The following is a 27,379-nucleotide window of genomic DNA, read 5'->3' on the forward strand; positions in this document are numbered from 1 at the left end:
TCCCGGAGTTTAGAAGGCGGGTTTAGGTGGCGAAAGGGGGATGGAAAGACGAAAGAGAATCGGCGGGAAGAGGAGGAGAATAGAAGAGGTACAAGGACGACCAACTGGTTCACAATGCGACAGGAGAATCTAACGACGAAGTGTAATGGGATTTCGGCTTATCTCGTGGTCCTGTGAGTTTTCCTTCGCCCCGCGACAGCCACGGGAGAACAAGTAACATGGTAAGAGATAGAGAGGGTTACTTGATGCGTGACACCACATTAATTACCGCTACGTACCAAGAACCAACCAATTTCGAGAGTTGCAATCCCAACCCTATCTACCCTTATCGTTACATCCGATACATTTCCCTTTTCTTCGCTTATTCTACCTTTCCTTTCTTCCCACCCACGCGTCTGCCGAGGCTCCTTTGATTCTCCCCCGTTCCGGCTGGCTGTGCAACCCGTTTCGCGTTGCTGTTGAAAATTTCAGACACGCCTCCGCGCTTGCCACTTTCCGCGCGGATAAGAAAGGCCGACGGAAACGAGATCCCACGAGCTTGTTTCCGATTAATAACTCAGACAGGTAGGAGAATTTCCGTTGCAACATTCGTGCAATTACCAAGAAAAGAAGGGTGGAAAATAGTATTTTCTTCTTGAAAATGACCGAACAGATACGTGTTAATATTTCAACCCTGCAAGGAGAAAACGTTTCGCCTTAATAAACGACGTCGCAAAGCATTCTTGGCGGTGCTTAAAACAGATGTACCGAGAGGGTACCAGGCATAAAGTGTAAAATACTTTGCTGCGCCTTCGGAGAAGACCCTCCACACGGTACGCGTGCACACATACCAAAGAAGAGCAAGCTTTTAACCGGATGCATAATGCATATTTCAGGACGGAACACTGGCTGCGACGAGGTTGAACTTTTATCAAGCAACGAATACTTGTTACATCGACTTCTTTGTTTTCGAACCGATACAAGATCAATCTCGAGTCGTTGACTAAATTTCAATACTTTTACCATAAATTCCAAATACGTCCGGCGTATATTTTCCCTTATGAAGAAAAATATCGCGGTCGTAAATTTTAGCTAGTTTATCGGTTCACCATCTTGGCATTAACACTTCCAGCTGAACGTTAGAGCGAGAGAGACACTCGCAGGGTACTGCAACGCATTTCAATGCACCTCGTTGAAGAACATATTCCTCGACAGATGCATCCCCCATACGTGTAACGCGCCGCGGGTGTTTCAGCTTATACGTACTCGCTGCACGTGTGTACAATTTTGTGTCACCCTCTGGGCGAAGGTTTATTAAAGTTGACATTGAAATTTAAGGTCAAGTTTATCGATCAATTAATCATTTTCATCTTGATAAAAAATTTTTTTAACCCTCTAAAAATTGTACACTTTGAAAAGAATACCGAGAGTGGAAAATGTAGCTACAGCTTTCGGTTAGTTCGCGGAAGAGGAAGCCGGAAAAACAGTCACGTTTATCATCGTGGTAGCGCATCGGGGATGAACGTAGCGAGAGAGACATAAACGCAAGAAGACGGCTCGTGTGTAAGGATAAAGTGCTCTAATGCACGGACATGTAACGTAATGTAATGGCTCGTTTCTGTCGCCGAGAAAAATGGCACCGAGAAGTGCTCCGCGCGTTAACGAATTCTCGTAAACACACCGACTGTTCTCGAATCGAACGACGAAATGTAAACGTAACATTTTTGCCCCTCCGGGGAAATAGAAAGGTTTTCGATGTTACCCGTTGAATAGTGTTTACCTGTACAAATGCTATTCGTAAGTTTATACAAGTACTTTCTTATAGAGCCGTGGAGAGATGAATGTTTGAGGAGAATAATTTAAAAAACAGTAGTATATTTCAAATGAAATGGATTGTCGGAAAGTTACCCTTTGTTCTCTCGGTCGGACAGAGGCATTTAAAAATAAAGCAGAGAAATATTCGTCGTCAGAGCGGTAAATATTTGATCTTACCAGCTTCCAGCCAACCTGCGGGTCTAATTAATATTTGAAAAAAAAGAAAAGATAGCTGAAGACAAAGTATGAAATGCGTTACACGCGTGCGCCCTTACGAAGAGAAGAGGCTAGTTACCCCGTGTCTGTGCCACTCGAAAGTGGTTCCCCGGTACACTCGGTAGTGCTTCGCGACGACGAAACCCGGAAAAATAATCCCATTTATCGTTATGCACGTTGGATAAAAAGAGTACACAAACGGCAAACTACCGGGAAGATAAATTACTTCGAAACTAATTAAGAAGAAGCCTTCCTTCCTCCTCGCTGTTTCAAATCCACTTTCAAAATTCCACGGACAATTAAGTTACACTCTCCATTTCTAATGAGCCAACGTCGTTAGCTTCGGGAGGATAAAGTACGCCTAGATGGATTATCTAATATTTCATCGGTCGAATACGAGTTAATTAATAAACGTAGAACGAGCTGAATAAAAATCAAGACATAACGCAAAGGATCGTTTAAAATCATTGTTTCATCAATTACCCGTGCTGTTTTAACTAGCATCAAGTAAAAAATGATGAAGCACTTCAGTTGCGAAACCTTTCGAATACCATTCCGTCTAGGCGAAAATGAAGCTCGAACTTACATCCACCCCCTCCATCGTTAGGTAAATTAGAAAACTGAGAAGGATTTCTCTCGGGTTGCTCCAAGGGGTGATTCCCTTGTACCGTTCAGTCGAGTCTTCCAAGAAATCGAATACTTTAATACATTGACCCAGGAGGGTCATCCGTGACCGTCACCAGGAATTTAACATCGTCGAATATTTAGAAAAAGAATAATGAAAGAAATTTTGTATAATATGCTCGAAGAGGGTTGCAAAATGAAAAATTAAATTTCCTCCCCATTCTCGCAACCTTAATATAGTACAGTATATTTTCCATATAGCTTTCAACGACTGAAATATCCCAAGCTTCTTCGACTTAACGACCGCTAAATGAGAAGGATAAGTAGAAAAGGGGGTGGAAAAAATTGGGGATAAAAAGCATAGCAGGGGACACGACTCGAAAGGGCGTTGGTGAAAACGGGGAGAGAGTCGCGCAGAAAGCTCGGTGTACATTAGTGTGCGCCTGTTTTTCTACCCTCGAGTGCAACGAACAGAACCTGCGCCCTGGGTGGTGTCTGGCAACGCGCAACCACCCTCGGTCACCTCGGTGCATGCGCAATGGTGTATTGATCCTGGGGAATCTGAGATGTACGTAACATCATCCAGTGGTCCATTGGCTGTACACAATGTCATTCCTGTTCTAACGCTTCTCGGGCATCATTTGAACGAGAAAAGACGCGTCAGTGATGCGAGTCGCGTCGGATGTACGTCGGTTGGCGCAGCGTCGCGCTGATTCGAAACAGCCGCGTTCAAAGATTATGATATCCGCGCGAGATCGAATGTGTTAGGAACTGTACATAAGGGAGCCTGAAGAGAACTGATCGCAAGTATGTAATCCTTCTTTCAAATCAATGAATCTATGTACGACTTTTGTAGACGATGACTACCCGAAGAAGGTAGTTTTCAAAAGTTCTTCTAAAAATTAACACTAATTGCATTTTAATAAAAGAGTAATAGAACTTGCCATGTAACGAATTTGATAGAAATGTAATAAGATTGATTAGACAAATGCTTTGCTTCAACTACAAAGGGTTAAAAAATACGGGGAAACATACTAATTATTCGAAATAGGAAATTAAAGAACTAATTGCAAGTAATTTTTGCAGACACCGAGGTCAACGCGCGATCTCCACGGTTAAAACAATAGAAAGTAATTTAATATTTTTTAGAATAGGAAATCTAAGGTGTACCGAAACTTTTTTGACCGACTGTATGGAAGAAGACATGACCCGGTGCAAATCGATTGATCAGCTCTATGGATTTTCTTTCGCCTTTCAAAAAATAAATGGAAAAATCTTAGTTGTAGATAAAGATATTTAAACCGAACAATCTGATTTCCAAATAAATTTAATATAAATAGAATTATAGTTAACGCAACAGGTTCATAACGACTCCAATAGCGACACAATCCAAAGCTATCGACTCTAAATTTTAAATAGATAAATGAAAAATTAAATTAACAACACACATCCACGTGGAAGGTACATGTAACAATTTCAATGCACAGGATGTCAATTGGACTGGAATAACTATCCAAAAGCTGTTTGCTCAATATGATACTTCAAGCCATCATTTTAATCCTCACGGCACAAATATGCTACAGCAACCCCGATGCAAAGAGGCTGTATGATGATTTGTTGTCGAATTACAATCGGCTGATCCGACCAGTCTCTAATAACACTGACACGGTGGTCGTTAAACTAGGACTTCGTCTTTCTCAGCTAATAGATCTTGTAAGTGATACTCTTAATTAGAATATTCCCAGTGATTAATATATTGAATATTTCAGAATTTGAAGGATCAAATCCTCACAACGAACGTTTGGCTCGAACACGTAAGTCCCAAAATAATCTACCCAATTTTTCTGAAGGTGTAACATTTCTTAATTCTGTTTAGGAATGGCAGGATCACAAGTTTCAGTGGGATCCAGCTGAATACGGCGGAGTCACTGAACTCTACGTACCCAGCGAGCACATATGGCTTCCGGACATTGTCCTCTACAACAAGTACGCGAGAGGAATCTTCGTCCAATCGTCAAACTCCTCTCATTGTATTATAATTTTCAGTGCCGACGGAGAGTACGGGGTGACCACGATGACGAAGGCTATCTTGCACTACACCGGCAAGGTCCTTTGGACACCCCCGGCGATCTTCAAGTCTTCCTGCGAAATAGACGTCCGCTACTTTCCATTCGATCAACAGACTTGCTTTATGAAGTTCGGTTCGTGGACCTATGACGGTTTCCAGGTAAATGCATCGAGTGCCAGGCACCTAATTGCAAACTTCTATCCTCGCTAATTGGTGTGTTTAGATCGACTTGAAGCACATTAACCAGAACATGGGAGACAAAGTGGAAGTTGGCATCGATCTACGCGAGTACTACCCCAGTGTCGAATGGGACATCCTGGGTGTTCCGGCGGAACGTCACAAGAAATACTATCCCTGCTGCCACGAGCCCTACCCGGACATCTTCTTCAACATCACCTTACGTAGAAAGACGTTATTCTACACGGTGAACTTGATAGTACCATGCGTGAGCATTTCCTATTTATCAGTACTGGCATTCTACCTGCCAGCTGATTCGGGCGAGAAAATCGCTCTTTGTATCAACATTCTTCTATCTCAGACTATGTTTTTCCTCTTGATATCTGAGATTATACCATCGACGTCATTAGCGCTACCATTGCTGGGCAAGTATCTGCTCTTCACGATGATTCTAGTCGGTCTGTCCGTAGTGATAACCATCATCATATTGAATGTCCATTATCGCAAACCGAGTACCCATAAGATGGCCCCGTGGGTCAGGAAGATTTTTATAAGAAGACTACCAAAATTGCTGTTAATGAGGGTGCCCGATGATTTATTGAACGATCTCGCTGCTCATAAGATCCATGGAAGAGGGAGGTCCGGTAAGAAGAGCAAATTCAACGCTGCTGTTTCAGCTGCGGTGCAGTCTTCTTCCATCGTGTCCTCTCCGGATTCCGTTCGACATCAGCGAATCGGTGGTGCGTATCTTGAAACTATGCTTTTAACGTGAAGTTTGGAATATAAATTTCTCTTCAGCTTGCAATGGACTGCACACCACCAGCGCGCACAACAGATTCCTGGGAGGGATCGGTGGATACAATGGACTTCCTACGGTGATGTCCGGTCTGGACGAATCCTTGAGCGACGTAACACCGAAGAAGAAGTATCCTTTCGAACTTGAGAAAGCTTTACACAACGTGATGTTTATTCAGCATCATATACAACGTCAGGATGAATTCAACGCGGTAAGGACTTGTGAGAAATTCGGTTCGAAATTTAGATTTATTTCATCCTCGTTCTATAATAGGAGGATCAAGACTGGGGTTTCGTTGCGATGGTCCTGGATCGTCTTTTCCTCTGGATCTTCACGATAGCCTCCATGGTGGGTACATTCACGATCCTCTGCGAAGCTCCGGCACTTTACGACGACACGAAACCCATCGACATGGAGTATTCTTCCGTGGCTCAACAACAATTTCTTCCTCACGATGACTTGTTAGATACTCTTGTGTAGGATCGTTCAGAAAGTGTAGAGAAACTGGGGTGTTGATTTTCCGTTTTGTCAAACGTTGCTATTTATTTCGTCGTGCTAACTGCAAGTTAGAATCTTCTGTATCGGTTCGAATAAATCAACACTTCCGGATTCTTCTTCCCATTTTATCAGGAGATATACAATTTTCGATAGCGTTTCGTATCTAAGAATGTATATTTCATCTGTACTCGTCATCATATATGCACAAGTGCTCTTGAATAACAATAAACGTGTTATCGTGCAGCTGACAAGAACATAACATCGCAATATTAATTGGTAGAGATTTTCTAAGGTTGTTTACGTAGAACGTTTACGAATATGCTCGTCAACATTTAATCGTGAATCACGATGATACGTTTTATGACCGATATTAGTATCTTCTCGAGGAACGACCGAGAACATCGTTACTGTAGTATACGTAATTTTTCAACTATTTAAACATAATCAATCTTTTTCATTACAGTCGAGACATGTACTCGAAATTGTTCGATACCTTCTATGCTTATCAACATGAAATAAACGAGTAAAAATTATTTAATATTGCTTGATTTTTAACAACAATATCAACTGATTCCTAACGTGATTAGCTAAAAGAAATAGGAAATAAAAGAAACTAGAATATTCAAGGAACCAGAAGGATATCCACAAAATTATTTTTATTTCGAGTTTTCCTTTACATAAGAGACGTCATTTGAAACGTTGAATCAGTATATTCAATGTAAATAACTTGAACAGAGTACTATATATCATTCGAGCACGAAACACAAGGTGAACCATCTTTTTCTCCAATATAATTCGGATGTTGTTCTCATACTCGTAAATCCTTTTTATGGTTCACTTAAAAATACCTCCTTCATAGGATACCCTCTATACACATTTATAATTATGCAGGAATGTTTCACTGAAAGTCCCGGAAGCACCAATAAAATACAAAAATAAATACGAATGGAAATATTGTAGACAGGAGGCGAACGATTGTTCATTCTACTCACACACATTCTGCTCGCTCTTTTATCAATGGAATGCACGTCGAAAGAAACAAGAGAATAAGATTCAGAAGTTACACGTGATCGAGTCGAAAATGCGAAAAAAAGGAAGGAAACGTTCTTTCTTTCGCGATTTCGAGCAAACATTCTTCTCCTTGTTTCTCCCGGAGAGAAAAATATCTAAGGCTAGGAAATATTGGGAATGCAAACGGGAACAACGTTGTTCCCGAGTTGAATGCTGGAAAATACTTTAACAAGAGATTCCGATCTCACTCGCTATCTGCAAACCTGGTACACGCACACTTAACCACCCATTCTACATCCCACGAAATTTATAATAGTCCTGACTATCACGCGTTACAAGTGACATTCGTCAAGGAATAAGCGTCATACATAGTGTACTCGATACGATCCTACGATAATCTCAATCGAATCGTTCGTGTTTCTCTTAACTTAATACGCGAACAAGCAGGGAAATACCTTCTAAAACTCCCATCCCGCCTGGATAACACTGTCTGGTTACATAAAAGAGACCGTAACAATGTATTAAAGTACGCAGTATTTGGAATACCCATTCAACCCTTGCACGTGCCGATATAGTTTTTGCACTTCGGGCAAAAATGATGAACGTTCATGAAGCTGCTGATGCAGTACGGCAGACACGAGCAAAGGCAACATCTGAAATTGAAACGCTATCGATAAGAAGAATTCGATTATCGAATTCAACACACATCCGGAGCGGAGCAGGATTGCTATAGGAAACGAGGAGTGCCTGGAGCCTAGAAGTGGAGATTGTCGACGTACGAAGGACTAATGGAATGGAGAGCAAACATAACGTGAAACCTGAATACCACAGTCTTGAGTTACCGGAAAATGAAAAGCGGAGAACAAGCTAAAGTGAACTAGAGCGAGATTCGCTCTAGAGCCAACTCTTTTTCGGCCATTTCCGGTCAAATCGGAAGTGGCCAAAAAAAAAATTCGGCCATTCGTTGAGATTTTGACCCACTAAACACAATGATGCAAGAATTTTTTCGATAACGTTTGACCCCTTCTCAAAATTTTTAATCTTAGGTACGGATTGGGTAATAAAACAGAGGAGAGAGGAAACGATAGAAACACCCAACGAGAAACCTTATGAAAGGATTGATAACAGAGGTACTTCTTCAGGAAAATACATTTATACAACTTATTCCAGCAGTAATGTTAATCACACGCAATTCGCAATTAAATGTACTCATGATTTTTCATGAATTCGTGTTCTCAGGATAGAGATCGCATTTATGGTGAACAGAAAGGAGCAGATAAGCAGAGTAGAGGATAAGCAAATAGATATAGAATAAATAAATAGGTACGTTACCCAAGTAGACAAAGTACGATGCAACAGAGGTGAGCACTCGGCTTGTGATCTTGTATCGTGGTGGTCTTGATGCTGGCATGGCACGTTGGGCAGGTCATTTTTACTGGATTCGGGCTCAGTTCGTAGATCACCGAGTAGGTCATCCGTACATCCGGCGCTGGGGCTGGCGCCGGGTTTGGGTTTGCATTATAGTGCGGCAGCGGCTGCGATGCAGGTTCACTGGTAACTGAACAATTCAATGGATGTAATGAAACCATCTAAAGTTTGATGATTTATATGGTTAAAGGGATGATTACGAGGTGGTCCAGGTGTTGGCATGGAAGATGGTCCTACTGGATACGGTGTAATCGGTGGAACGGGCATGCGAGATGCATTTCCAACAGCCTCCTCGTACGAAGGGGGTGCCGAGGGTGGAGGAGGCGCCGAAGGCGCAAACACCACGTTTTTCTCCATCACTCCTGAAACAAGAAGAGGATAATATTTATAAAATAATTTTTCAATCTATTTGCTTAACATCTTATAATAGAATGAATTCTATTTTTAAAATTAGATTGCTACCCTACCATACTCAAGTATGCCGTATTCTTTAATTAGATCAGAGTTTCTAATTGGAATTGCATGGAATGAGAATGCAATAGCATTTGAACGAAAAACGAGCGCGAAAGTGTGCGAATAGAAAGTTGAACGGATGTTAAGTAAGAAGACAACCGCGATGTGTGCTCGTTCGCAGAGCCGTGTCTAGAAAAATTAGCGCCCCGAGTGTCCACTTGTGTCCTTTGTTCGGCCACAAGTACCGTGGCCTTGCTTTAAGACCGGGTTATATTGTTGAAACGTACAATCGACTCCAAACCTAATTTAATCTGGGCAAGTGAACTTGCGCGAATTGTAATCAGCGATTGCCCACGATTCTTATGTAAATCATTTCATGGAATTCAACAAAATATCTAAATATTTATCAGTCTCGTTAATTCACTCGAATGTGACATTCAATAACCATGTAAAAATGAGCATATCAAATACTTTATCGGACGCTATCTTCTCTTATTTAAAAAAAAAAATAAATGACGCATAACTTGTTGCGAAATCATGAACAAACACAGACATCGTTTCTGCTAAGAATTCAAATGAGTAATGGCAACAAAAATGTTCTTAGATTCATCTTTACTCGAAGTTTCGTGGAAGTGTATAATCAGCATTTTTGTAAAATTTTTTGCATAAGAATCATTTATGAAGCGTCTATATTTTTGCCACTTAACCTTTCGCCAAGTAAACCATGTATGGCTTGAATTGCATAAATACTTAATTATGCAAAACAAAAAGCGCAAACATGATTCGAATATTGTTTTTTCTTTTTGATTTAAATGTGCTGAGTATCCACATGACGTAAAAATTTGACGCATCAATGTAACGCTCCTTTCACAATTGTGACAAGGTTACTTTAATCATGATTGCAACATATCGTACATATACTAATATGTAATTAACGAATGTTTAGTTAAATATATCGTTAAACAAGACATAATATATCAAGATACTTACCAAAATTAAAAGCTGAACGATTATGAGTCACTTAGACGCTTCCGACAGAAGAGAGGTTATAGTTTAGCACCGTGGAGCAGCAATAGATTACGTGCGTAGCGAAAATACTATGGCACACATCTTTGCACAATGTTTAATCATCTTCCAGCATGATACTGAATCTTTTGTATGTATTTACACCGAAAAAGAAGAGAAAAGCACACGATACTTCAAAGAAAACCGTCACATTACCACTCTTGAAACGATTGACAAGAGACTGTTACAGTTTCTGCTGGCAACCAATCACAGGACTCGAGATACTTCAACAGAAAAACTGAAAAAAAAAACGGCGCGAGATATGAACAACAGTTTTGTCAGTTCCGGTTGTACACCGTTAGACCGCGCTAGCAGTACGGTTTTCAATATAATTTGGAATATGTTATGTAGTGATTATTATTAAAAAATAACATAACATGTTTTATGGATTTTTTGAATATCTATTCGTATAAAACAAAAATAATTAAAAGTTCAATTGATTCTTCTTGAACAATATTATTCATTCCACGATTGAACATACCTCTTTCGTGCAACCCAAGGAGGCCCTTTATTCTTCCTTTTTATATCGTAGTCATATACACGGCAAATAAAAATATATTAATAGAAAAAACGAGCGATAACATCGAAAATCGAAGAATGTATTAAATACAAGACCACTGAATATACAACTCGGTGTCACCACGCGCTGAAGCAGACGAAGCGTGCGTGAGTCAACCAGGTAAACATGCGCAGAACGAACGAAACACAGTCTCACGTTGACCGAGTATAATGCGCCGCGAACTTGTACCTCGTGTGAAGGTGATAAGAATAAGGTGTAATTGTGTTTAATTAGTGTAATCTACCTGCTTGTACGAGAAATAGAAGCTGCAGTTACATGGGACATCCATTATTTGGTGAGTAAAAATCGAAATTTGTTTGATATATTACTTTTTGAATCAAAGAATGGTTCACTTTCATAGTCAGGGCTACCAATGACAGATTATTCGAAAAATGGAATAGATTTAGTCTACTTTAAAGCATTGTAGATACGAATATATGTATAAAATAATTATTTACTGAATATTTATAACATGTTTTCTCACATATTTTGCTACATGGCTGTAAAATCTATTCAACCTTGTATCACCTGTGGTTATCATATCCGATCAAATAATATTTCGTACATTTGTATAGCATTAGTTATTCTTATAACTTTTAAGATATCGATAATTCGTTATTTAATGATGTTGCAAGTCTAAATATTGATAAATCATTTCAAAATTCGTCTTTGCCGATCACTTATTAAGTTGGCAACAATTTCTGGTAGATATTTCTGTTGGTTATTGAACACAGAACTTTATAAAACAGTCTGTCAAATGTGCGTAAACGTATAAAGATAAAATTTACAAATCAATTAGAATAAATCAAAATGTAGAATTAACATCAAGGACTGTAATGGTTTGAATAAAACTTTGGAACGCGATGAGTTCCAAATAGGTTAGAAACAGTAAATGTAAGTGTGAAGCTTTGATACGTAATGTTTTGAAACAGAAGAAACGGTGGTAGAAAATTATTATTTACCTTTCAGGACAGCTCATGTAACTGAATTAATTTCTATTTATTATGTTAAACTGTAATATATAAAACTCTCAAAATGATGCATTATTCACCTTGGATCCATCATCAAATGATGTTGGACAATCATCAATGCTATATACCTTATGTATCTACTGTGCCATCGTATCCACAAAACAATCATGAGCAGCAGCATATCATGGAAGATGAAAATGAACAAACTGCTGATGAAACTCACGATACAATAACCAGTGCTACATCGGGAAAAGGCAGCTCGAATGCTGATATATTTAGATTAGAATTTGCTGCAGCACAATGGTCAAAACTAGTCTCAAATGCTGAGGGTCTTTTTAATAAGCTCATGACAAGTAACATTCTACCTCACACAGAACAAGATCAAATTGAACAGTGGCTTTGCATGAAACAAGAATACGAAGAATGCATTGCTAATGATGATACAGGTAGTTTACATGGATACAATGAAAATGCAAGGAGATCGTTAGAAAGAATTGAGGAAGTCACAGAAACAGATGAAAAGACAGATGAATCTGTACATAAAATGGAAAGAAAGATTGATATCAATTGTTTATCCAGTTCTGAAGGTGAACTGTCTGAAACTAATGACGACGATGATGTTGATGTTGATGATGAGGATGATGATGAAGAAGAAGATGAAGATGAAGATCACAGCGATGTGAGCTCAGAAAATCCAGACTTCCTAGAAAAATTAGACGAATGTATGAATAAACTTAAAATAGAAACAGATAGAATAGTTGATTCTAAAAAGGATGAATTTAGAAGAACAGATATTGAACTCCTTTCATCTATAACAAGATCTATGAATACTAATAATAATTATGTATCTGCAATCAAACCTGTTCCCCTTAGAAATCCGAATTCAAGAAGGAATTCAATGCTTCCTGGCTCGGAAATGTGTAACGAAGTATTAGCTTTTAATGACAGTCTTAAACCTAATCACAATCAAATATTGAATAATAAAACATTAGAGCTGATTAATACGAAAATCTTAGATAATCGTGAACCTGAAACAATAATCAATGATAACGTTCCAATTCATAATGATAATTCGCCGGATTTATTAATCGATGCTCTTAAAACAACGGAAGTACCGGAACCGATAAAGGAATTGAAAACCTTAGCATTAAACAATGAAGTAAAACAAACGCAAGTGAAGAAAATTCAGTCTGATCTTGACGGTGCCCATAAGCGTATAGAAGAGCTTCAAACGACGATTAAAATCAAAGAACGATTCATCGCGGACATGATAAAGAATTCCGATGCGCGTGCCAGCGCGAAACAGAAATTTCAACGTAAATGGAGCAAATTAGAAGAGGAATATTACAATACAAGGACTCAATTAGCTCAAGCGGAAAATGCGTCTATTTACAAGGACTCCGAGGAGAAATCTGCCCATAAGAAAGAAATTGAACTGTACAAAAATATGGCGATTCACTATGAAAAGAGATTAATGGACATTGAAATGATAAAGCAGATCGCTGGTGATTCGGCTAAGAAGGTTTTAGAACTCGAAGGTTCCTTGAACACTTCTAAGAAACAAATGGAGAAGCTGAAGAAACAATTGAAGAAAGAGGAAGAACGTAAGAAACAATTGGAGGAGGAACTTGCAGGGGATCAAAAGAAAATTCGTGAACTGGAAGAAAAATATAATTTAACTGCTTCTAAATTGAAAGAAATGCAGTCTGAGAGTGAAGATGAAAAGAACAATAAATCAAGGACAGATTACTCTGATAAAAAGAAGAATCTACTGGATGTTAGCGCTAGAATATCGCATCTTGATCACGTTTTGAAAGAGAAGTCGATGGATCTCGAGAGGACAGCGGACATAGATGAAAAAGAGGCGTTGCGACATGAGATTCGAAATTTAAGACGCACCAGGGATTGTTTAGTAGATGAGAAATGCGATCTGGATGAGAAATTTCAAAAGGAGAAAACTTTGTCAACGGTAGAGGAGCGGAAATTATTAGAATGCGGAGAGACTATCGAAGCTATCGATGCCATGATCGAGCATAAAAACGAAATGATCTGCGGGAGAAAGGGTTTCGACGAGAATCAGTCACAACGGGAAAAAGGGGAAAGAATGCTGATGGAAAGACTGGCGAAACTTTCGGACGGTGAAATGAGAACATTGTTCTACAAGTATTTCTTGAAAGTGATCGATTTGAAGGAGAGCTCGAAGAATCTGGAGGTTCAGACGGCAGAATTGGAGAATCATATAGAAACTCAGGAATGGCAGATACAAACGTTGACGAACGCTTTGAAACAGACCAAACTTGAAGCTGAGAGAAGAATAGTTTTGATGCAGAGGGAACACGAGGAGAAGTTGCACCTCATGTTCAGACACTTTGCGGAGGAGACAAGTAGCTCTGGTCACGAGAGATTAGACAAGGATTCCGAACTCGCCAAATATAAACGGGAAAACAAAACGTTAAAGAAACGATTGGCAGATGTTGAGGCTCTACTGAAGGGTCCGACACCACCGCGTACAGCTAGTCCGGCGAAAATATCTCAGCAAGGAAAACAAGTTCCTCCGAGCAGTCGTCCGACAACCAAAGTAACCAGACAGCGGAATAAACTCATAATACAGAAAACCACTGACTGCGATAAAAAGAAGAAATGAATTTACTTCTTTATGTTTCTCTTTAATTAGCATTTATTTTTCTGTACATATGTTACTGGTAAAGTGTGAAGTCCAGGCAATATGTACACTTTATACATTATAAATCATAATGATTTTAAATTATTAATTCATACTCTTCCTAGATTAATTTTAGCCCGGGTAGCGTATACATTGTCATAATTTATGCATTACTGGTAACGTATGTATTTTTATTTTTGTACAGTATTTAGATATTATTTTACTGATAGTAATTTAACAAAATACACAGCTACTGTGTACTATCATGAAATTTTCTTATGCAGGAAATAAGCATTTTTATGTTTTTCAAAAATGGAACCTCGTAGTAACGATTTAGTCTAATTAAGATTCATTCTCGTACAGATTACTGATCAGTATTCGTTTGATAATCTTAGAAGAAGCTCGATGTACGATTCGTAGTATACTAATGAAACTTAAGGATATTGAATCTCAATCAAAATAGCCTTTGCATGTTTCCCTGGACCTCGAAAATGTTATTTAAATAGTTCTTCAAATAAGTATTGCATTTAAACAATTGCAAGTGTATTTACGTTTCAAACGACGAAAAATCCAAATCGTTAACAATCAATAAAACTTAGCTCTAAGTATTTAAATGAAACATCACAAGTTCATGACATTTTAGTAGTACCATTTTAAGATGTATCACATTTGGTAGGTGAAAAACGAGCACGATGTCGAATAATTTGTATAACATCCCATTCATTGACTTCCAGCAAATAATTTATTGCAATTTTGTAAATAAATCGATAATATGTTAAACATGGCGTTAATGGCTGACCCTTTGGACCCTCGTAGGAGAGTATAATTATTTGATGATCTTCGACACGCTTCACGCTGTTTTATATTCATGAGACTATAAATTCTTGGATGTCTCTATTAAGGTGGCCTTTGACACGTCTATTAAACCAGTGAATCATTTGATCAGTTACTGCTTCATAATTAGCTAATTAAATGTAATATATTGGGCGATACATGAAATTTTTATAGATCCACTATTTCTTCTTGATCCTTAATATTAATAGTGTTTACACTTTATTTATTGTATGAACATTTTTTAATTTTTAGAACAAGGTACACTCGGTCATTAAAAGAGCCAAGTAATTGCGTTCAAAGCGTTAAAAATATTTAATTTCATGTACCTTGATTACTTTCATTCGGGTTCGCATTCTTCCTGTCGCAGATTCGGCTACTCGGTAAATTGTTAAGTTGTTTACAGTCCACAGTGACAACTCATTTAATCATACCGTGTTTTTCTTCTTCAACGGTTAATTGAATTCTAAGAGATATCTGGCATAACCGGAAATACCTGAAAACATACATCAAAGGCGTGAAATATGAAAAGTTTAGGGTCCTGAGAAAGTACCATCGAATTCATACCGTGTCGGTCTAGTTGACTGTAACATTCCACGAAATCGGCCGAGCAAAGTTATGTATAATAGAAGAAATCGAATACAATGTTATTTCACATTCATGATTCGGGAACTCGAGTATTTTGCGGTCCTGGTTTATTGTTTTATGCAGTGGCGAGCACAGAATCCCTGAAGAAAGTGGTACAAGGGAATTTATAATATTTAAAGAAGGTATCTTTTTGCATTTTTTAAAAATTTATATCCAAAACGTAAAAAATAAAAGCAAAGACGATTGAAATATATTTTGTATAGATGTAGTATCGTAGTTTGGGACTTAGGGTAGTTGATATTCCTAAAGGTAGAAAGAGGGCCATAAAAGAGAAAGGCAGTGACGAAAACCAGACCCAAGGGTCGTTAAGGGTTTCTTCCGGACAAGGGCTTAGACCTTGGCGAGAGTGCAGGGTGGGGTAAGGAAACACGTGAAGGAGGGTGCCTTTTCGGAATTAGGTAGACTTGAGTTGACTTTCGGACAGTGAAGAACCTTGATTCTGTGAGCTACCTTGGTGTAAATTCTGTATCTTGTACACATTCTATTTAATACCATTTTTTGATAGATATAGAAAAGAAGCAAAATTTTATAGAAATAGTTCATTCTGTGGTGTAACCCCAATTTGTTTATGGAAATATTTAATTAAAAAACTAGTGGACGTGGTTTCCGTAGTGTAGTGGTTATCACGTGTGCTTCACACGCACAAGGTCCCCGGTTCGATCCCGGGCGGAAACAGTTGATTGTTTTTTGCTTTTTTAATTAAACAATTATTAGCACATCAATCCATACATTTTTTTAATTTTTATCCTTACGACGTTTCAAACTATTCTGTTTAAGTCACATTTCATTTCATTTCATTTTGAAAGTCATTTTCCACTTCATTTTAATTTCCTATAATTAAAATAACTATAACAAAACATGTTTATTTTTCATTATATGAAATATGGATATTTTGGTGAAAACATTTGAACATATCATTTGCCATAGTGAAAATGGACATTGGATCTTTAATTGCGAAGTTTACAAATTTTAAGTTTTCAATTTATTATTTGATGTCATTATCTCCATTTCTTTTTTTTCTTGTATTAAGTATTCAATTAGTTAGCGTGTTAGTATATTATGTCTTATAGTAATCCAGTGAGAACGGTGTGATAAATTTTATGAGAAGTGGTCACCAACTGTCAGGATGGCCGAGCGGTCTAAGGCGCCAGACTCAAGGTTCTTACCTTCTCACTGAAAGCTGAGTAATGGGCGTTCTGGTCCTCTCTGAGGGCGTGGGTTCGAATCCCACTTCTGACAAATTCTTTTGCAATTTTTAACAAATTTTGTTTATTAATTAAACATCCAAAACGTTATTTTAAAGAATATACAATTCAAATCCTAGGTAAAGCAAGTATTCCGTGTTCGAATCCCATGCTAGAGTCAACTGATTTTTATTTCTTACAATTAAGAAAGTAATCAATTAATTATCTAAAGGAGTATTATTAAGAATTATTAATAAATAAAATTGAATTTTACATATATATTTATTGAAATATTATGAACATTGTATAATTTATTTTATATTGTTTTGTAATGCAACACTGTTATATATTTTATGTCGTAGATTAAATAAATTAACGTACAGCGACGTTTTTAATATTATAAACAATATATTTTAATAATAAATAAACTGTGTAATACCTGATGTAGCGAGTATAATAAAAGAAGATAGTCGAAATTCCGGTATGGTCTAGTGGCTAGGATACCTGGCTCTCACCCAGGAGGCTCGGGTTCGATTCCCGGTACCGGAAATTGTTTTTTCCACTTTACAATCATTTTTTAAAAAAAGTAACAATTCGTTCAGTTTAGCAACTTGATTTGAATAAATTTTGCCAAGGAATGCATAAAAGAAAAGAATCATTCAAATCCCAGCAAGTATTGTAGTTTCACGAATACGATTACTACATCCCGTCAAGATACAGAAAATGATAGTTGATAACGTTAGAAACGAGCATTCATTTTCTACTGCTACCGTCACAGTTGTGTTTCAGTTGCATCACTCGATACAATTGGCTGGCAAACACGTTTTCTTTACACTGTCCCTATTGTCCGCGTAAATGCGAGGCGAAACATGCTTTTGCTTGTCTATCGGCATGCAATTACTGCCACTTGTATCGACATTCGCGGAAGTGACTTCGTCTACCCAGCACGTGTGCCTGACCGAATCTATAATTTCGGGAAACAACCGTGCAATTGCATCCGTTTATCCGTAATTTTCTCAACGAGAACCGTGTCGAATTGAACGAAAATAACCGACGATAACGTGACAGGGTTAAAGTACACGGTATGCAACGAACTTCGTACGACACAAGCAACTTCGTGACTTCACCTGAGAAAGTTTTACCTATTCGTTCGTGCGAAGGGACATGACTGAACCGCCGTTACACGAATGGGTCGTACCCTTTCGAGAATTGTTGAACGTTCAGAAGAATTATTTAAAGTGAGAACAGTGTGATCCCTGTTACGTTCCTCGTATAATTTTCTCTTCCCTTGTCCAGATGCAGTGGTATCTGGATAATAGACCCAAAACGCTCCTCATTTCTACAAAGTGCATACCTTCTGTACAAAGGATGGATGCTGAGCGCGATGTACATCTTCGCGATTACTCTGTTCGCGGATATTTACGACAACGTAGATAATTTATCAATTACCACCGACGATGGATGCATCTTCGCCGGGATGCTCGTGGTGATTTTCAAAGCGATGAATTATCAAATTCGACGGAACAAGATAGCACGATTCGTCAGTGAGACGTTGAAGTGCGTTGATGATCTCTCCAAGTTCTCCAGTAAATAGAAACGCGGTATTTTCTTTTTCCTCCCGTTCGATGCAATCCGTCATGCAACATTGCATGTCACGATATCCCGTACCGAGGTGTATGATAATCAGGTATCGCGACACGATGTGACGTGGCACGACGTTATTTTCCAGATGCTAAGTATGCGAAATGCATCGTCGAAAAATACCAAGTACGCAACAGGGTACTCTTCTACGGGTTCACCGTGCTGGGATGCGTTTTGGGGGTCGCTCTGTTATTTTGCTCCCCGATGGAGAACGGTCTGCCGATCCGAGCAAAGTACCCTTTCGATACAACCAAACCGTTTTGGCACAGGATAGGTCTTTTCATCGAAACCTGCGCTGTTTGCGGTGGTCTAGTCGCAATTATCGCTATGGACAGTATTACAGTACTGACATCAAGTATCATCACCATGCTGCTTGATATTCTGAATTTTAATTTTGAGAATTGCAGCAATCGAGCTTCGAACGATGTAAAGGGAAGATCATCGACTGCCAGATCAAATTTTTCAATAATTCTAACAGATTTTTCTTTTGCAGGAAGACGAAATTCGCACGGAGCTCGGCTGCAAGGTCCAACCCCACGCAAGGAGAACAAATAACATTTTCTTATACCGATACAAAATCTGTCTTCGATTTCATCAACGACTGGTGTTCCTCAGCAAGGAGTACAATCACATATACAGCTCGAGCATGTTCGTTCAGATGCTCTCGAGTACTTCAATCATTTGCCTGACTGGTTTCCAGGCTGTCGTGGTAAGAGATAACGATCCAGTGTGCGGATCTTACCCGTGATTGATTCGAATCGTTCGTAACAGGTCGGAGGTCAGAGCTCGGATATTCTGAAGTTTGGTGTATACCTAAGCGCGGCCGTATCTCAGCTTTTGTATATCTGTTGGATCGGAAACGAGCTGAGCTATTCGGTGAGGGTTAATTAGAGGTGTTGATTGATTATATTTCATCGCTTGATAATGAATTGATGAAAGATTTTTCTGTAAACTACGAAATCCTGGAACATAAATCATTGTTCAGAGCTCGGTGCTGGACAGGGGTCAGTGGCTCTCGGATTGGCATCACGAACATTTGCCCGACGTCGTACGACTGTTCACATTGTCCACGATGTTCACCAGACAGTCGATTACTTTAAAAGCTGGCGTATTTTACGTGTTATCTCTGGAAACGTTTATCGCGGTATGCACCTGTCAACGATTCGCTGACAACATTCTTCCGATCATTTTTTTCATTCTTCATGCTTCTTACACAGATTTCTGTACAGATTGTAAGGAGATCTTATTCGGTGTACACTTTACTGAACAACATGCAGTCGACGAATATTTGATTGGGATTCTATTGCTGTTGAAGATGTTTACGTAAATGAAAATATCCTGTGATCTTCGGAGATAAGGTATAGTTTAAATATAAAAATTATTTATCTTAATGAAAATGTTCATGGTTATTTTATAACTCGGGAATTTAACGACTCCTCTAAGGACTACCACAGTAGATTAACTCATGATTAATAAGACACTTGATAATGAAAAATATCGAGGCTGATGATTAATTTTTATTGCAAGCAGATTCAAGAAATTGGTGTTTCTTAGTGTGTGTTTTATTAGTCATGTCTGCCTCTACTGCTTAAATTCCTCGAGTGAATATCGGCCTAATATTTCGGGCATGATCTCGTCAGAGGTCTCCGGCAAGAATAGAAATCCTATTTTTGGAAAGCTCATAATCGTTAAGACGTCTATAGCAACCTGTTCCTTCGTCACGCTCGCGATGATTCCCACCTCCGTTGGTAGCTTCGGGCCAGCAACCTTGCAAATTATGGTCGACGCAACTCTCGCCTCGCGCGCCAGAGATTTACCGATTCGTTCTGTTTGTGCCCGCTAATACGCGTCCAATAATAATCGAGAACAGCTGCAATTTTCACTTTGTTAAACGGACAACGCGAGGAACGGGAAACGTAACCGTTCGCCTCGTACCGATGGATTTTCATTGATAAAAATCGGATAAGGAATGTTCAAACATTCGGCAGGGGAAGTTATTATTCGTTCTGCATTTCGGTCAAGGTTCGTTCCTCCACCGATTTCGGCTAATTAACAGAAATTTCATTTGGTTGCGTGCAAATTAGCCGATCGTCGCGTTGCTAATTTACGATTAGATGTAAATGCAGCCGGGCGTCGATTAAGCACCGTGAAGATTACAACGGCGCTTCGTCATTAAATCGAGAATGAAACGAAATCCAAGGGAAGGCAATTAAAAAGCAAAAACGGGCCTTTTACCGCCCGAAGGCTGTCATTCTGTATTCCCTGAAATACGAGAACGCTAGTTGTCTGGGTTACCCTGGAACGTGCTACCTTTAATCTGACCTTTCATCTGACCGATTATTATCACTTTGATTTATGATCTTCCACCTGTTTCTTGCAAGGTGTTCTTCAACATCCAAATTGTTTCCCTAAGATTTGTTCGCTAATAGAAACATCCTTCTTTCCAGTAGCTAATACAAGGACATTGATAGCATCGAATTTATAAATCTTGATAAATCCCTTAGAAATTTCAGATTACCATCGGGGAAAGTTCTCAGTGAATTTAGGCAAAGTGTTAATAAATATCTAAGTATCTTATGATCTCATCGTTAAGATAAAGATGTTGGGTGCTTTTAAGTTACAAATTAAAAGCAACTTTGATGAAGAAAATGTTAAACTAATTAATAATGAAGAAGATAATAATGCTATTCAAATTTTTTTAAATTAATGGGTATAATAAAAGTAATATTTTATCAATAAATTAAGGAATAATTACTATTGGTAATGACCAAGGGTTATCTTCTCATTTGAGGATGATTAAGTTATCAATTTATTCTGAGATGTAGAAGTATTGGTATTAGTTTTTCAAAAGAGAAAAATTATAATTTCTAAAATTATATATACATTAAGTTCCAGTTAAAATTAGGTCCTTTATAATAATGTGACGTTCCGTAAATCGTTCCGCGATTTACGTCAAAATGATTACCGGTGATGAAATGCCATTTATCGAGGAATAATTAAGCAAACGATGGCACTAACTCGAATCAGCGAGGCATAATTGTCTGGCTTGTTGGTAACTCGCCGAAGCAGGGAAAAGGAAGGAGCATGGTCGTTGTTCTGGTCGCCTCAGCGACGGCACTTGCTTCCTAGACAGATGGTCGCTTTACCACATGTTACCTAACTGTAGGCCTTCTTTAAGTACCATTTCTGTCAGTGGTATCGTCTCTGTGCTGACTTTGCCTTTGTTGCGCTTGAAATTTCTTGCCGCTTCCTTTTCCACGAGAAGGAAACGTGCTAATCATCCGCGTGCGAGCTACTCGCTAGAACGCTTTTTGCAAGCATGCTTCTTGCCTTTTCTGAAAACGGTGTCACGAGTAGAACGGTCTAAAGCTACCAAAATGACGTATAAGTTTTGATACGATAATACTAATTACAGTTTCATATTTTTTTTTATTTATCAAGATTTCTGGCCTACTTGGAGCGTGAAGCTTCATCCCGTTTCCCTTTTACCTCGTTAAGGATCGAAGCTCTATTATTAAACGACTGATCAGGATTTCTGTGACTTTTTATCTCAAAAATTAGATTATCAATTTTGACCATTCTCTCTCCAAATTCTCTCGTTATATTGCCGCGGCGAGGGTAAATATTTTTCAAGCTTTTCTAATTAACTAATCATTTGCAATTTCTACTATTATTATTACACTGGAAGTTGCACACTCTCCAAAATCACAGATAATATTATTATTACAGTAGATTCTCATTATATTGCCGCGATGAAAATATTACAGAAAATTCTTACAAAATATAAAAACAGTTATTTTCAAGAAGCTTATTACCGATTAATAATCGAGAACATTATTATTTTCTAATGAAATTGATGGTACAAAACGGGTCAATCGGCATTTAAATCTTTCGCGTTACGACGATGATCGAAGGAATATCCACAGGTTTATCGTATTTCGTACGGGTTATTGTGGAAATTCATTTTCTTTTATTACGCATTCTACTCGACTAGCTCGTTGAAATCGCTAGCATCTGATGATAAGGAACCTCTCGTGGAACGCGCGTAACAAGTTCCTCTTTATTGTCGAATAAATTCCATCCCCGTGTCGAGGACAAATACGTCGGGGAAAAGAAATGATTCTCGAAATACTTCGGTTACACGCGCGAACGATACGCTAAAACACGAGCGAGGAATCTCAGAGATCCTGTCAGGATCAACGGTCCCGCGTGTGGTCCTTCTGGCAAGATCTCTTTCCACTTATCGCTTCTTTCGTTGGAGGCATAAATTCGCCGGTTGAAAATTTCGTACAGTGCCGGGTTCTTTCTCAATCTTGTCTGACCCATGGGTTAAACGCATCCTTCTTCGTTTCGTCGGAAACGCAAGGTAGAGCTTGCAGGAAGCCAAACATCTTCAGAAACTGGAGTAGATTCGTTATCAGAAATCCTCCTCTGTACGAATTTTCTTCCTCGTTTATCAAAGTACCTCTTGGCGCTGAATTATACGTCTCGCATGGAACAGGTGTTTGAAAATTATTGTTCAATTACGGAATTACACTAACACTTTCCAGGATTATCATTTTTATTGAAATTTTATGATTCCTTCTCGAGCAGAGGGGGACCAGACAGTCTTCCATGACAGGGTAAAAATTTAATTGGGACGCGAGATAGACAAGCGAGCAAAGGGGGATTAATTGGACCGGGTGTAATGAATTTTTTAGAGCACCGACCGCCGCGCGGTCTCATCTTCGAAGTTTAATCGCGAAAATTAATAAGCTCGGCACAGTGGGTGTTCCGCGGGGACGGTGAACGAAATGTGTCACGATGCCGATTAATTGAACAACGATCGCAGAGGTATGAATTACTGCTTGATAAATCGTGAAAACAGGGCGCACCGGGCCAGGGGCGACTTTGAATCGCAGGTAGAAAATGTGTCAGTGAACTGGTTCAAAATAAAAATACCATTATTTATGAATATTTCGATTAAACAGCCTCGCCCTAAAAATACATAGAAATTCGCTCGAAATCGCGTCGATTAAAATTCCGAAGTTACTCAAGGAACGCGTTGTAACTTGTGTTTCTGTTCGACGGATCGTAATGAATATTTCAGGGCTACTCTCATCAAGCAGGGTCGCGATTATCGTCGCTAGTGTTCGATGAAAAGAGAAAATATACCAGCGATTACCCTTTAATTACCTTCCGGGTGGTCAGGCCGATATTCGCATGGGTATCCGCGTGTTCGATTAAACGAATAAAAACGGCATCTTTGATTCTGAGGCTGATGATGGCCTCCCGATTTGACTGTGTAATCTGCCGATCGGTTCAACCACGACACTATGGCCCCGAAAGTTGAGCCGCTCGTGTAAAAAGCTCTGGATAATCGCGATGGTACGCGAGAAAACAAGCGTGGAATTAAAATTGTTCGCACCGAGACTTTGATCAGTGATATTTATAATATTAGGGAAAATGAAAAATTCGCGCTTTCCCCAATTAATTTCTCCAGTAAAATTACATCCTCTTACCTTTGACACCGAGCGTTTCCTCTAAATTAAACCGTGAATCAGACGTAATTAAATGGAAAGCTTATTGCACCGATCGGTAATGAAATTACAGTATAAAGATCGTTAAATCAGAGAGTTTGCTGGGGATCGTTACATTAGCCGAAAAAGATGATGTTATCGGTTTTCCTTGAGCCGAGCACGTTTTACAAATTTTTATAACGATCCGAATCTGTGAATAAATTAATCAATCGTTGCCGGATTCGGTCCACCGGACCACGGACCGTCTGCTCGAAATGATGAAAGAACACATTCCGGGTTATGTTCCGAACGTTTCTCACTTCTCCTGGAAACGATATTCACCGGCGACACTTAAACGCACTCTATCTTATCCGTCGTATAAATAATCTTCGCTTAAATATCGTGGAACGTTGTAAATTTTGATAGCTGGAACATTCTTGGCGGCGGTCAGCCATTGGTAACCAGCCGACGGCTATGTAACCAGCCATTAAAAATTTATCATCGACCCGATGCTTTATTGGATTCTTCATTGGCCAGGTGAAATTATAGTAGTTACGCACGCACATCAAGTGTTTCTTCTTCATTTTTTTTTTCTTTCGTCTTCTTCTTCTTCTTTTTCGAATGCGGCCTTCGGGGATCGCGCGGACAGCTACTTGTTGAAACGTTTCGTCCAAATCGCCGCATAAAATACCAATTAACAAGCTACCTTTATCTTATCTACAGTAACTCCTCGTGTACGTCTCGCTTATTCCGTCGTTCTTCTTTTTCGCTACGATATCGAACGCAACGCGTGACGATCGGTAATTTGTTGATTTTACGCGTCGATCCGACTTTTAAAATCGATCGTACTTAATTAGTAGACAATTTTCTCTTCTGGAGGTTGAAGAGAGACTCGTGCCAAATAATCTGGAGGACCTAGATTTCTTGTTATTAGAATGATTTGTCAGAAAATGTAATGAAAATTATATTTCTCCTCCCTCCACGTGTCGTTTTAACTACTAACTAATTTTGGTGCCCTCCTACATTCTTAATTCAAAATATTAAAACAATAATAAACCATAAAACAAAATTTTATTTATCGAAAATTCGAAATTAAAAACTTCCAGTAAGAAGGAGAATAATATTTATTTCCGTATTTTATTTATGGCTCCATAATTTTCTCCTACTTTTTCTGCCCCCCTTCCTTTGGTGCCCTAAGCACGTGCTTACTTTGCTTATAGGGTTAATCCAGCAGCACCGCTTAGATATAAGGAATCGCGTATCCAGCGCGCGAAACGTTAACCGTCGATCGGCAACGAGTTCGTGGAACGATCGGAATGTAAAGCGACGTTCCGCGTAGTTTGTTCACGGTTACGATTCCGATTATGATAGCCTTTGATAGTCTGCGAACTAGAAACTGGGCCTAGCTGTCTGCTCGAGTAGCTACGTGTTCGTCCGTGAACGACGTTGTTGATCGAGAAAATCGTTACGATTTTTCAGCTTTTTTCTTTCTTTTTATTGGTAATACGGATCGGTAAACGCGCCGCGTCTCTTCTTGAGTAATCGAACCAGAACGTGATTGCACGGTGCGGATCGAAAGCATCGTTGATTCGACGCCGACGGTTGACGATTCGAATCCTGACGACCACCAAGGGTTCGAATCGAGATACAGTTAGAAATGGCACGCTTCTTTCGAAACACGGACAAATCGCGAGGCGTCAGGGTTGCCGATCGACGGGACGAATCGTAAAATCCTGTGAGCGCCTTTTCGAGAAAGAAGCTAGAGAAAAATTCACCACCGAGAAAGGACGATGTCCATCGGTCGTAATCGTTAAAAGACAATACTGCAACGTACCAACACGACTATCGCTTCGGAAACGGACGGAGGACCGAAGAGGAAGCGGACGATGAATAGGCCGGCGAGGACGATAAAGAAAAGAACATGGCTATGGAGTTATTCCGATACAAGCTGATGGGGAAACTCAAAGGGGGAAGAAAGTGAGAGGAAGAGAGACCGTTCGCTACTGGTATGATAAACAGATGGTACGTCTTCAAATCGCATTCGCGAATTCAATTATAGAACAAGGGTAGCACTTTTCATTTTGCAAAGAAATTAATTTTTACTTTTATTCTTACATTGACGTGGGACCCCGAAAATGTAGATTTTTATCATTCTAAAATTCCAAGATTTAAATTTGAAAAATTTCCAAAATTTTGAAATTCTTACACTTGACCAAAGCAATTAGAAAAATTTTTAGAAATCCTTCGAGATACGTTTATATATCACCGAAAGGTACAATATATATAAATTTTAACAAAATTCGCCATGGCGCTCCGAAACTTGCCCGGTTTCTCATGGAATGATCCATATACATTGTTTCGATTCGAACAATAATGTTTCCCGTTTGAAAGATTGTCGAGGCCATCACTGGTTGGCGCCATCTAGCAAAGACGAGCGACCGAAAGAGAAAGAAGTTCTCGGAGGGATCGGGACGCAGGATCCGAAGAGGGACGAGGAATCAGCAGGGAAAGACCGAGCCGGAGATGGTCGTAGCTCCGCTTGCGCTCTCAGGCACAAACTACTCGACCACCAACCAGCACGGATCCGAAACCCTACCTTGCTTCTTACCTTCTTCTCTGCCCTGGTGGAAGTTCGCCCTAGAAGCAACCCTTCCTCTTTGCCAGTCGATCTGGCCCGACGTAAAACGACACTTGGCATGCAACACCGTTAGTAGACATTATCCTCGACGAGCCTCTTGAAAATAACACTCGTTGTTATTGTTGCTTAATCTCCTACGACCTCTCTTAGCTTCATAGGCGATCATGAGCGTCGATCAGCAGAGTCTAACGCTGATGACTAGCGAAGAAGGAGCCTACTTGAAGAGATCATGACAGCAAGTGATTCGGCTCGTTTCCGATTCGTGGAATTTTGATAAAATTCCTCTGTGAAGAGGAACCTTTGCTTCTGGATGAGGAAATTGGCAAGGATTCAATGAAACTGAGTCATTGAGGGATCGTCTCTGTGATCCATTGGTAGATCTTGATGGTTCTTGTGGGAAGGACAAAGACAGTTTGAGGAAAAGTGAAAATTGTGATTATGAAAACTGGGGATTGTGAAATGAAGCTTCCTTGGATGGTGTGAAACTGACTTGGACATCCACGTGCCGAGGGAGTGATCGATCATCGTCGATCCAGGGATCAATATTCATCGCATGGCTCGTCGGATCCAGTCGAAATTTAGCAGGTGAGTCGGTCTTCTAATTTGTAATTAATCGA

At 39.3% G+C, this 27,379-nt stretch overlaps 5 protein-coding genes and 3 non-coding genes across 15 annotated transcripts in view; 7 read left to right on the forward strand and 1 right to left on the reverse strand.

The window, feature by feature from the left end:
• The first annotated feature begins 3,232 nt into the window (after positions 1-3,232).
• On the forward strand, positions 3,233-7,330 carry LOC114873268 (acetylcholine receptor subunit alpha-L1). The gene is made up of 8 exons (XM_029181441.2): positions 3,233-3,441; positions 4,122-4,347; positions 4,404-4,448; positions 4,511-4,620; positions 4,681-4,861; positions 4,926-5,619; positions 5,678-5,886; positions 5,949-7,330. Exons 2-8 carry the CDS (start codon positions 4,168-4,170, stop codon positions 6,153-6,155), a joined length of 1,626 nt encoding a protein of 541 aa, XP_029037274.1. The 5' UTR covers positions 3,233-3,441; positions 4,122-4,167; the 3' UTR covers positions 6,156-7,330.
• LOC114873279 (lipopolysaccharide-induced tumor necrosis factor-alpha factor homolog) lies at positions 6,813-10,758 on the reverse strand. Its single transcript, XM_029181453.2, has 5 exons — positions 10,612-10,758; positions 10,056-10,368; positions 8,813-8,974; positions 8,517-8,742; positions 6,813-7,837 (listed from the first exon to the last, which is right to left on the reverse strand). Exons 3-5 carry the CDS (start codon positions 8,967-8,969, stop codon positions 7,735-7,737), a joined length of 486 nt encoding a protein of 161 aa, XP_029037286.1. The 5' UTR covers positions 8,970-8,974; positions 10,056-10,368; positions 10,612-10,758; the 3' UTR covers positions 6,813-7,734.
• Positions 10,759-11,394: 636 nt separating this feature from the next.
• LOC114873848 (kinesin-like protein costa) lies at positions 11,395-15,102 on the forward strand. The gene is made up of 2 exons (XM_029182587.2): positions 11,395-11,583; positions 11,659-15,102. The coding sequence occupies exon 2, from the start codon at positions 11,725-11,727 to the stop codon at positions 14,302-14,304; it is 2,580 nt and encodes an 859-aa protein (XP_029038420.2). The 5' UTR covers positions 11,395-11,583; positions 11,659-11,724; the 3' UTR covers positions 14,305-15,102.
• A 1,301-nt stretch (positions 15,103-16,403) lies between these two features.
• On the forward strand, positions 16,404-16,476 carry Trnav-cac. The gene has a single exon. It is a non-coding gene; the product is annotated as a tRNA-Val (tRNA).
• Positions 16,477-16,921: 445 nt separating this feature from the next.
• Positions 16,922-17,040, forward strand: Trnal-caa. Its single transcript has 2 exons — positions 16,922-16,959; positions 16,996-17,040. It is a non-coding gene; the product is annotated as a tRNA-Leu (tRNA).
• Positions 17,041-17,462: 422 nt separating this feature from the next.
• On the forward strand, positions 17,463-17,534 carry Trnae-cuc. Its single transcript has one exon. It is a non-coding gene; the product is annotated as a tRNA-Glu (tRNA).
• Positions 17,535-17,725: 191 nt separating this feature from the next.
• LOC114873880 lies at positions 17,726-19,261 on the forward strand. Of its 4 annotated transcripts, none has more exons than XM_046286617.1 (3): positions 17,726-18,223; positions 18,282-18,542; positions 18,715-18,782. In XM_046286617.1, exons 1-3 carry the CDS (start codon positions 18,150-18,152, stop codon positions 18,719-18,721), a joined length of 342 nt encoding a protein of 113 aa, XP_046142573.1. In that variant the 5' UTR covers positions 17,726-18,149; the 3' UTR covers positions 18,722-18,782. The 4 variants fall into 4 exon arrangements, with proteins under 4 accessions (XP_046142573.1, XP_029038487.1, XP_029038496.1 ...); XM_029182654.2 differs by lacking the exon at positions 18,715-18,782 and adding an exon at positions 19,120-19,261 and having other exon boundaries at positions 17,727-18,223; positions 18,282-18,571; XM_029182663.2 differs by having other exon boundaries at positions 17,730-18,223; positions 18,282-18,586; positions 18,715-18,804.
• A 642-nt stretch (positions 19,262-19,903) lies between these two features.
• LOC114873811 overlaps positions 19,904-27,379 on the forward strand; it is a 49,112-nt gene continuing 41,636 nt past the window's right edge. For 4 of the 5 annotated variants that reach the window (XR_003788995.2, XM_029182538.2, XM_029182529.2 and 1 more), the window contains exons 1-3: positions 25,349-26,146; positions 26,516-26,830; positions 26,913-27,347. The gene's annotated coding sequence lies outside the window, so the exon portion shown is untranslated. Of the gene's footprint in view, positions 19,985-25,348; positions 26,147-26,515; positions 26,831-26,912; positions 27,348-27,379 lie in introns of those variants that run through there. The other variant, XM_046286615.1, reaches the window with a different exon arrangement.

Source organism: Osmia bicornis, chromosome 7, assembly GCF_907164935.1.
Source record: "Osmia bicornis bicornis chromosome 7, iOsmBic2.1, whole genome shotgun sequence".
In the NCBI taxonomy this organism is placed as follows: Eukaryota; Metazoa; Arthropoda; class Insecta; order Hymenoptera; family Megachilidae; genus Osmia; species Osmia bicornis.

What these genes read in the sequence shown, in the direction of transcription:
- LOC114873268 (XM_029181441.2), top strand. Translation starts at nt 4,168, where the DNA reads ATGATACTTCAAGCCATCATTTTAATCCTCACGGCACAAATATGCTAC. An exon ending in GACATTGTCCTCTACAACAA is followed by an intron (nt 4,621 to 4,680) that starts GTACGCGAGAGG and finishes TATAATTTTCAG; the next exon opens with TGCCGACGGAGAGTACGGGG. An exon ending in GTCAGGATGAATTCAACGCG is followed by an intron (nt 5,887 to 5,948) that starts GTAAGGACTTGT and finishes GTTCTATAATAG; the next exon opens with GAGGATCAAGACTGGGGTTT.
- LOC114873279 (XM_029181453.2), bottom strand. Translation starts at nt 8,969, where the DNA reads ATGGAGAAAAACGTGGTGTTTGCGCCTTCGGCGCCTCCTCCACCCTCG. An exon ending in GCCAACACCTGGACCACCTC is followed by an intron (nt 8,743 to 8,812) that starts GTAATCATCCCT and finishes TGAATTGTTCAG; the next exon opens with TTACCAGTGAACCTGCATCG. An exon ending in ATCGTACTTTGTCTACTTGG is followed by an intron (nt 7,838 to 8,516) that starts GTAACGTACCTA and finishes TTTCAATTTCAG; the next exon opens with ATGTTGCCTTTGCTCGTGTC.
- LOC114873848 (XM_029182587.2), top strand. Translation starts at nt 11,725, where the DNA reads ATGATGCATTATTCACCTTGGATCCATCATCAAATGATGTTGGACAAT.
- LOC114873880 (XM_029182645.2), top strand. Translation starts at nt 18,150, where the DNA reads ATGACTGAACCGCCGTTACACGAATGGGTCGTACCCTTTCGAGAATTG. An exon ending in GTTCAGAAGAATTATTTAAA is followed by an intron (nt 18,224 to 18,281) that starts GTGAGAACAGTG and finishes TCCCTTGTCCAG; the next exon opens with ATGCAGTGGTATCTGGATAA. An exon ending in TGATCTCTCCAAGTTCTCCA is followed by an intron (nt 18,572 to 18,714) that starts GTAAATAGAAAC and finishes GTTATTTTCCAG; the next exon opens with ATGCTAAGTATGCGAAATGC.